Genomic DNA, 10159 nt, shown 5'->3' with positions numbered 1-10159 from the left:
ACCCGTGGGTGAGTGGGAGACATGGCTGATGAGCCTGCCAGGGTATAAGAGGGAGAGGGACAAAGAGACGTCAAGCGCAGTCTACTAAACTATGGCCATGCTCTGGATCGTCAGCTGTCTCGCTTTGGTGGCCTCAGCCCTGGGTGAGTGGTGTCATCATCAATGTCTGGTAATATGAACTGATTTGATCTTTCTGATCCTTTATTTATTCACATAGGTGAGTCCTATTGAGATGAATAGCTAAAAGAAGCACGGGCCAGGAAGTAGGCGAAGTGTTGTATTATACTTTGGTAGTTACTGAAGGCATGTCAGTCCATACTCTAAGGCCAATCAAAACTATGTAGGACTTTGGTCAAAAGTAGTGCACTATATACAGTTGAAGTCGGAAGTTTACATACACTTAGGTTGGAGTCATTAAAACTCGTTTTTCAACCACTCCACAAATTTCTTGTTAACAAACTATAGTTTTGGCAAGTCGGTTAGGACATCTACTTTGTGCATGACACAAGTCATTTTTTCAACAATTGTTTACTGACAGATTATTTCACTTATAATTCACTGTATCACAATTCCATTGGGTCAGAAGTTTACATACACTAAGTTGACTGTGCCTTTAAACAGCTTGGAAAATTCCAGAAAATGATGTCATGGCTTTAGAAGCTTCTGATAGGCTAATTGACATAATTTGAGTCCATTGGAGGTGTACCTGTGGATGTATTTCAAGGCCTACCTTCAAACTCAGTCCTTTGCTTGACATCATGGGAAAATCAAAAGAAATCAGCCAAGACCTCAGAAAAAAAATTGTAGACCTCCACAAGTCTGGTTCATCCTTAGGAGCAATTTCCAAATGCCTGAAGGTACCACGTTCATCTGTACAAACAATAGTACGCAAGTATAAACACCATGGGACCACGCAGCCGTCATACCGCTCAGGAAGGAGACACGTTCTGTCTCTTAGAGATTAACGTACTTTGGTGCAAATCAATCCCAGAACAACAGCAAAGGACCTTGTGAAGATGCTGGAGGAAACATGTACAAAAGTATCTACAGTGAGGGAGAAAAGTATTTGATCCCCTGCTGATTTTGTACGTTTGCCCACTGACAAAGACATGATCAGTCTATAATTTTAATGGTAGGTTTATTTGAACAGTGAGAGACAGAATAACAACAACAAAAATCCAGAAAAACGCATGTCAAAAATGTTATAAATTGATTTGCATTTTAATGAGGGAAATAAGTATTTGACCCCTCTGCAAGACATTACTTAGTACTTGGTGGCAAAACCCTTGTTGGCAATCACAGAGGTCAGACATTTCTTGTAGTTGGCCACCAGGTTTGCACACATCTCAGGAGGGATTTTGTCCCACTCCTCTTTGCAGATCTTCTCCAAGTCATTAAGGTTTCGAGGCTGACGTTTGGCAACTTGAACATTCAGCTCCCTCCACAGAATTTCTATGGGATTAAGGTCTGGAGACTGGCTAGGCCACTCCAGGACCTTAATGTGCTTCTTCTTGAGCCACTCCTTTGTTGCCTTGGCTGTGTGTTTTGGGTCATTGTCATGCTGGAATACCCATCCACGACCCATTTTCAATGCCCTGGCTGAGGGAAGGAGGTTCTCACCCAAGATTTGACGGTACATGGCCCTGTCCATCGTCCCTTTGATGCGGTGAAGTTGTCCTGTCCACTTAGCAGAAAAACACCCCCAAAGCTTAATGTTTCCACCTCCATGTTTGACGGTGGGGATGGTGTTCTTGGGGTCATAGGCAGCATTCCTCCTCCTCCAAACACGGCGAGTTGAGTTGATGCCAAAGAGCTCCATTTTGGTCTCATCTGACCACAACACTTTCACCCAGTTCTCCTCTGAATCATTCAGATGTTCATTGGCAAACTTCAGACGGCCCTGTATATGTGCTTTCTTGAGCAGGGGGACCTTGCGGGCGCTGCAGGATTTCAGTACTTCACGGCGTAGTGTGTTACCAATTGTTTTCTTGGTGACTATGGTCCCAGCTGCCTTGAGATCATTGACAAGATCCTCCCGTGTAGTTCTGGGCTGATTCCTCACCGTTCTCATGATCATTGCAACTCCACGAGGTGAGATCTTGCATGGAGCCCCAGGCCGAGGGAGATTGACAGTTATTTTGTGTTTCTTCCATTTGCGAATAATCACACCAACTGTTGTCACCTTCTCACCAAGCTGCTTGGCGATGGTCTTGTAGCCCATTCCAGCCTTGTGTAGGTCTACAATCTTGTCCCTGACATCCTTGGAGAGCTCTTTGGTCTTGGCCATGGTGGAGAGTTTGGAATCTGATTGATTGATTGCTTCTGTGGACAGGTGTCTTTTATACAGGTAACAAACTGAGATTAGGAGCACTCCCTTTAATCTCAGCTCGTTACCTGTATAAAAGACACCTGGGAGCCAGAAATCTTTCTGATTGAGAGGGGGTCAAATACTTATTTCCCTCATTAAAATGCAAATCAATTTATAACATTTTTGACATGCGTTTTTCTGGATTTTTTTGTTGTTATTCTGTCTCTCACTGTTCAAATAAACCTACCATTAAAATTATAGACTGATCATTTCTTTGTCAGTGGGCAAACGTACAAAATCAGCAGGGGATCAAATACTTTTTTCCCTCACTGTATATCCACAGTAAAACGAGTCCTATATCGACATAACCTGATGGGGGTCTTCCATATGGACAATGACCCCAAACATACTTCCAAAGTTGTGGCAAAATGGCTTAAGGACAACAGTCAAGGTATTAGAGTGGCAATCACAAACCCCTGACCTCAATCTTATAGAAAATATGTGGGCAGAACTGAAAACGTGTGTGTGAGCAAGGAGGCCTACAAACCTGATTCAGTTACACCAGCTCTGTCAGGAGGAATGGGCCAAAATTCACCCAATTTATTGTGGGAAGCTTGTGGAAGGCTACCAGAAACGTTTGACCCAAGTTAAACAATTTAAAGGCAATGCTACCAAATACTAATTGAGTGTATGTAAACTTCTGACACACTGGGAATGTGATGAAATAAATAAAAGCTGAAATAAATCATTCACATCCTTAAAATAAAGTGGTGATCCTAACTGACCTAAAACAGGGAATTATTACTAGGATTAAATGTCAGGAATTGTGAAACTGAGTTTAAATGTATTTGGCTAAGGTGTATGTAAACTTCCGATTTCAACTGTATGAGGATAGGGTGTGATTTGAGACTGACTAGACTGTGTGTTTGTGCCCTAGGTTGCGGAGTGCCTAGCATCCCGCCGCAGGTGAGCGGCTTGAAGATTGTGAACGGACAGAACGCCGTGTCTGGCTCTTGGCCCTGGCAAGTGTCCCTTCAGGTAACCCCATTTCCACTCTTTCATTCTATACATTGTTTTTTCACACCGCAATGCAGTAATCACTGATGATTCTTGTTAGCCACTTACAGTAAATGTATGTTGACAATAATGTTGGGAAAGTGCAACATACTGATAAGGCACATACTATCTACTGTCTTCACATTATGGTCAGACCCATACTATCTATCTACTGTCTTCACATTATGGTCAGACCCATACTATCTATCTACTGTCTTCACATTATGGTCAGACCCATACTATCTATCTACTGTCTTCACATTATGGTCAGACCCATACTATCTATCTACTGTCTTCACATTATGGTCAGACCCATACTATCTATCTACTGTCTTCACATTATGGTCAGACCCATACTATCCATCTACTGTCTTCACATTATGGTCAGACCCATACTATCCATCTACTGTCTTCACATTATGGTCAGACCCATACTATCCATCTACTGTCTTCACATTATGGTCAGACCCATACTATCTACTGTCTTCACATTATGGTCAGATCCATACTATTTACTGTCTTCCACCTCTCCTTCAGGATACCTCTGGATTCCACTTCTGTGGAGGTTCCCTAATCAGCCAGAACTGGGTTGTCACTGCTGCCCATTGCCGTGTCACGTAAGTGCATTGAATTCCATTCAGTAGTGCTTTATTAGCACCATGTACATATTGCATTCCTCTTAGTTGCACTCAGGTGAGATGTGTTCATTCATACACACTGTAATCTGTTTTCTCTCTCTCTCCAGTCCTGGCCGTCACCAAGTGATCCTGGGAGAGCACGATCGTCAGTCCAATGCTGAGCCGATCCAGGTCAAAAGCATCTCCAGGGTAAGTCCAGGAGCCTGGGGAGAGATCCACTCACTTAACCTCAACATGCCTGCATGCTTCAGAGGTTTTACCACAGTTCTGAGACTGTTCACTTCGAAGATGAATCACTTCACTATCTGTGTCTACGTCTTCCCTTGATCCCTATAGGCTATCACCCACCCCTACTACAACAGCCAGAACTTCAACAACGACGTGACCCTGCTGAAGCTGTCCTCCCCCGTCCAGATCACCTCCCGCGTGTCCCCTGTGTGCCTGGCCTCTTCCAGCACCTCCTTCCCCTCTGGAACCCGCTGTGTCACAACTGGCTGGGGCAAGACTGGCACCACCTGTGAGTGGCCACACAAGCTACTGAACCATTATAGATACATGATAGATTTACAGTTAATACAAGAGTATTTGCAACTGGATGGTAAAATACACAAAAACTGTTTCATCAGTAAACCAGTCAGCATAGGCATGGCTCTCAAGAAAACTGTTGCATCATAGCTAAAGGTCTAATGTTTACAACATGATTTTTGAAATCCAGCTCAGTTTCCTTCCTCATTCTCAGGTAGTGGAAAGAAACTCCCACACCCTGCACTTGCAAATGTATCACTATTACGTTATTTACGAAAAAGTATGAAAATGTATGCACTCACTACTGTATGGTGCTCTGGATAAGAGCGACTGCTAAATTACTAAAATGTATTTTGCTAACGTTTCCACCTCAGCTTTCATCAGAGCACTGAGCTCCTGCCTAACCATGTCCCTTGTCCTCAGCAAGCCCCCGTATCCTCCAGCAGGTGGCCCTTCCTCTGCTGACCCCTGCTCAGTGCAAGCAGTACTGGGGCCAGAACAGGATCACTGACGCCATGATCTGCGCCGGAGCCTCCGGAGTGTCCTCTTGCCAGGTAACTGACTGACCTCCCATGTCCTCCTGGAGCAAGTTGAGGCTACCTTTCTCCAGTCAGTTACTGAACATTTCTCTCTAATCACTCTCGCATCATTTCGTCTGGCAATTACCTTTCCCCCAACACACCCACTATCTTAAAGTAGCCAGGTACAGATTTGTTTAACCAAATTCTCTGGAAATGGCATGACAATGGTAGTCAGACATACATACATACATACATACAGATAGGCCACCACTCTGCCCCTATTACAATCATCTCCACCAGTGCTCCTAACCTCTCCCTTCTCCCCCATCTCCAGGGTGATTCTGGTGGTCCTCTGGTGTGTCGGAGCAGTGGTGTGTGGTTTCAGGTGGGTATCGTGTCCTGGGGCACCTCCAACTGCAACGTCAGTACCCCTGCCGTCTACTCCCGTGTCGCCTACCTGCGTGGCTGGATTGACCAGACCGTCGCTTCCAACTAGAGTCACAGTGGACCCCAGCTGCAACAGCAGCCATCTCTTCACACACAAACTCATCTTCCTGCAAACAGTGGTTACATAAAGTGTGTGATCCTACACAGGCTTGATCCGGATAGCTTTCCCGTTAGCTAGTGACATTTTAACCTGTCCCATTCACAGCTGCTCACTGTGTTGCCACAGTCTAATTATTTTAAATGTAACTGAAAATTATGCATTCAATTAAAGTTGCATAAAGAAGTTGTTTCTGTTTTAAGTCAGAGCAGTGCTGAGAGACCACTCAGGAAAAACATAACCAACAACAGAAAAAACACACATGCATGCATGCACACAAAATGTCATTCATCAATAGTAACCCTTGGAGAGTCTTACTAACACACATTTGGCACAGTTTATTTTATTTTATTGTGAACTGTAAAAAACCAAGCCTTATGATCCAAATATTAAAGACATTTTATGATCCCAAGCCCAAAAAATGATAGGCTATGTATTGGATAATGGCACTATGATATAGGCTACCGCACATTACACAAAAACATAAAAGCCCATAGATGTAGCTATGCTCTCTTGGGTAAATAAAGGAAACAAGCTCACTCCAGTTGCCTAATCTTTTTGAGTGTGGACTGTATTAGTATACTGTATTGTATTATACTCTATTATATGGACTGTAATTACTGACCTCATTCAAACCATGAAGCTGGGAGAGAACGTGATGCTGGTGCAGGACATGTGGCCTACAAAGTTACAATTATAGGCTAGCGAATTTGATTTTAATTTGGAAATATATTTTTAATTTGTATAATTTGTAGGCTGACACATATACCTTTAATGATATTCCCCCTAATGTGGTGCCATGTGTGTTTTAGCTTACCTCCTCTTTCTCTACTGTCAAATCAAATCACATTTTATTTGCCACATGCGCCGAATACAACAGGTGTAGTAGACCTTAGTGAAATGCTTACTTACAAGCCCTTAACCAACAATGCAGTTTTTTTTCATTCCTTCCTTGCTTTCAACAGTTAAATGAAATGAGTTTCGTTGTCCTTATCTTCATCATTGTAATGACATGCTTGAATAACAAAATATAGGACTAGAATAAGATGCAGATGGCTATCACTTTTCTTCACGAAGATTGACTAGTTATGGGTCTGAATAAATAACTGCTATAGCCTACCATCTTGCACTGTTCTTTCAAACTACCCGTGAGCTATATTGGCTGCTGTAGGCTTATTTAACATTCAGCAAACAAAAGATTGCATCCCTCTTCAAATAGTCTATTAATAGTCTAGTAATGCTTAAAATAATGTTCAGCAAGCTATTATTCTAGTCTAGCTTTTCCTGGGACTTCAAGAACTAAGGATACTTTTTGTAAAGGAGAGAGGCCAGCAGAGCGTAGATGCGGATTATGCAAGAGACAGCTATAAATTAGAAGTTTAGCCTATGCATAACCCATCATTCATTAGCTAAATATAAGGCTAATACTACATGTAATTTATGACCTGAAAGAGGTAGGCTAGAACATCTATAGGCTATCAATCTTGAACAGGATTAGGCCTATCTATTTTGGATGCAATTTGAATGGAATTGATGGAATGAGAAAGACTGTGAGAGTGCTTGCATGAGCACTGATTTAAAGCAACGATATTCGACTGATAAGCTGTTTTAAAACTCTGCAGCTGCAATTTAAAAAATGCATCTTTACAATGAAAAAATAAGGTCACCCCGAAATCCAGATGGAGAAGTGTAAATTGGACGCTCATTTAGTCCTTATATTACTACAGCATAGGCTATGCTCCAGCAAATGTAGTCCTACCTTTCACAATAAAAAACGTTACCATGATGAGATGATACATGCATTGTGAACTGTGCGCCATACTGAGATGCACTGTCTGTCCCCACCCTGAGCGTTGATGATTGATAATGCAGATAGCAGAGTACGACATGGCCGGTAGAGAAGACAGATTTAGATATCGCATATAATTTAGGAGTTCCATTTCACATCATGCTGAGCCTGTTCATATAATTTATTATAATTTACCGGTTTCTCGCAGTTATTTATACTGGGGAAATGGAGTGGGTTTGTGTGGGTAATCTATTCAACCCTAAGGCATACCATCTTCAAATATGAAAAAAAAGCACTTGAAACTTTGGGAGGATGTTTGGCGAGAAGGGGAGGGAGGCAGAGGGCGACAGCGCGCGCGCGCGAGAGAGAGAGAGCTGTGTGGCCAATTTCATTTGTGGTGAGAGTGGGTGATATTCATTGCTATATAGAATAGGATGGAAATGGGTAAGACGCTTTATAGTCTATTCTTTGCTACCCTTGTGAACTCTGCACTGGGTGCTCTAACTTTTCATTCAGACTGATGCTTAATTTGTAGAAGTAGAGTTTCATGACAAACATGCAATTCTTAATGTCGTCTCGATTTTTGTCAGTTGTTTTTTACCCATACTTTTTAGAAACTCGTATGCATTAGAATTGTTGCATTATGTGTGAATAGAGAACATATCAGGCTAAGTAATGTACTAAATGTGTTCTATACATTTTTACATTTACATTTTAGTAATTTAGCAGACGCTCTTATCCAGAGCGACTTCCAGTTAGTGGGTGCATACATTTTCCATACTAATGACTTTGCTTGTTGAAAGTCATACCAGGTCATAATAGGTGGGAAATTAATGAAAACTGGGGTAACAAATTACCATAATGTAACCTTTTCTCTTTTTCCCCCATTGGGCCATCCAAATAAACAGATATTTAAGGCTCATCTATAGCAGTGCAGTAGATGTGTGCAAGGTTGTACAAAATACCCACCATTTTGCAAGATACTGACTTCCCTGTTTCAAATTATCTCTCTTCTAGAAAAGTCTGATGATCAGCACTATTTTTCAGATTACAATGTGTCAGAGCCTAAAAGATAATTGGTAATATTTCTTTCTAATTTCAGAAAACTCTAACATGTTAGATTCCAATGTGACAACTGGGATGGACTATGAGTATTCTTTCTTGTACACAAGGCACTTGAACATAATATCTCTGGTTGTCTACTGTGTGGTGTTTGTGCTTGGCCCCATTGGCAACGGCTTGGTGATCTACGTGACGAGCTGCAGGATAAAGAAGACTGTCAACTCTGTTTGTTTCCTCAACCTGGCCTTGGCTGACTTCCTCTTCACTTCCTTTCTGTTGCTCTATATCATCAACATCTCCCGTGGATATGATTGGCCTTTCGGTGACATCCTTTGCAAGTTAAACAGCATGGTGACTGTGCTCAACATGTTCGCCAGCATCTTCCTCCTGGCGGCCATCAGTCTGGACCGCTGTCTGTCCACGTGGGTGGTGGTGTGGGCCCATAACAAGCGCACGCCACGCAAGGCAGAGGTCATCTGTGTGGGGATCTGGCTAGCCTCATTGGTCTGCAGCCTCCCGTTCACTATCTTTCGGCAGATCATACACTATGATAATAGGACAACGTGCAGTTATTCATTGCACCTTGCTTCTTCCACCTACAGGAACTTGGTTGTGTTCCGCTTCCTGCTGGGCTTTCTCATCCCCTTCCTGGTCATCATAGGCTCTTATGTTGCCATATGGATCCGCGCCAGGCGCCTTCAGAGAGGAAGACCGCGCAGGTCCCTCCGGATCATCGTCTCCATCGTCCTGGCCTTCTTCATCTGCTGGATGCCCTTCCACGTCTTCCAGTTTCTGGACATCATGGAAGACAGCAGCCCAGGCCTCAACCTGGTCGTGCAGATCGCGATTCCCCTGTCCGCTAGCCTGGCCTTCCTCAACAGCTGCCTGAACCCCATCCTGTACGTCTTCATGTGTGACGAGTTCCAGAAGAAGCTGCGCCAGTCCGTGCTGCTCGTATTCGAGAACGCCTTTGCAGAGGACCACGGGATGAACTTTGTGTCATCAACGCGCTCCCTGAGCTCCCATCTCTCCCGGATCTCCCGTAGGTCTGAGTCTCTGGCTCCAGGAGAAGGAGGACACTGAGGCCTCACTGGTGACCAGGTCTGATATTAAAGTGGAAATCAAGGTGTGAGATGTCTGCAAAAGACAGGGCTAGTACATCTGTATTACAGAGTGATTGGACTGTATCTATACTGTAGTTATGGGACTTGAAATCATCAGTAGTTGTTGTCATTTTGGTTTTCATGGTGGTATTAACCAAAACCAATCAAATGTATTTTATAAAGCAAGCAATGCAGATGCAGTTACCGGATTGAACTTATGTTATAGTGATGTTATGTTGACCTTATGGGGACATTATGTTGATGTTATGGTGATGTTATTTTGATGTTATGGGAAAATTATGGGGATGTTATGTTTATGTTATGGGGAAATGATGGGGACATTCTCACACACAGACAATAACACTCCTAAACCTCTCATTTCAAAATCTTACAAAACTGCATTGTTGGTTAAGGGCTTGTAAGTAAGCATTTCACTGTAAAGTCCACACCTGTTGTATTCGGCGCATGTGGCAAATAAAATTTGATTCCAAAACAAACAGAACATTTATTACCTGTATGTGATAGATATCTTGGACCCATTTTATCCATGTGGACTGTGTTTCTGACCTGCAGATGACAAGGTCCCTCTGAAAAACCCTGTCCCAGAATAACT

At 42.8% G+C, this 10159-nt stretch overlaps 2 protein-coding genes across 2 annotated transcripts; both read left to right on the top strand.

Annotated features, from left to right (window-relative positions):
• Positions 1 to 29: 29 nt before the first annotated feature.
• Positions 30 to 6131, top strand: LOC121586123 (chymotrypsin-like protease CTRL-1). The gene is made up of 7 exons (XM_041902618.2): positions 30 to 143; positions 3246 to 3346; positions 3902 to 3981; positions 4110 to 4191; positions 4339 to 4519; positions 4951 to 5081; positions 5383 to 6131. Exons 1-7 carry the CDS (start codon positions 92 to 94, stop codon positions 5542 to 5544), a joined length of 789 nt encoding a protein of 262 aa, XP_041758552.1. The 5' UTR covers positions 30 to 91; the 3' UTR covers positions 5545 to 6131.
• A 1636-nt stretch (positions 6132 to 7767) lies between these two features.
• Positions 7768 to 10072, top strand: LOC121586118 (chemokine-like receptor 1). Its single transcript, XM_041902610.2, has 2 exons — positions 7768 to 7825; positions 8484 to 10072. Exons 1-2 carry the CDS (start codon positions 7816 to 7818, stop codon positions 9524 to 9526), a joined length of 1053 nt encoding a protein of 350 aa, XP_041758544.1. The 5' UTR covers positions 7768 to 7815; the 3' UTR covers positions 9527 to 10072.
• Positions 10073 to 10159: the final 87 nt, after the last annotated feature.

This window comes from Coregonus clupeaformis, unplaced genomic scaffold, assembly GCF_020615455.1.
Source record: "Coregonus clupeaformis isolate EN_2021a unplaced genomic scaffold, ASM2061545v1 scaf0096, whole genome shotgun sequence".
Classification (NCBI taxonomy): Eukaryota; Metazoa; Chordata; class Actinopteri; order Salmoniformes; family Salmonidae; genus Coregonus; species Coregonus clupeaformis.
The sequence above is the reverse complement of the archived record's forward strand: the minus strand, read 5'-3'. Positions and strand labels throughout refer to the sequence as shown.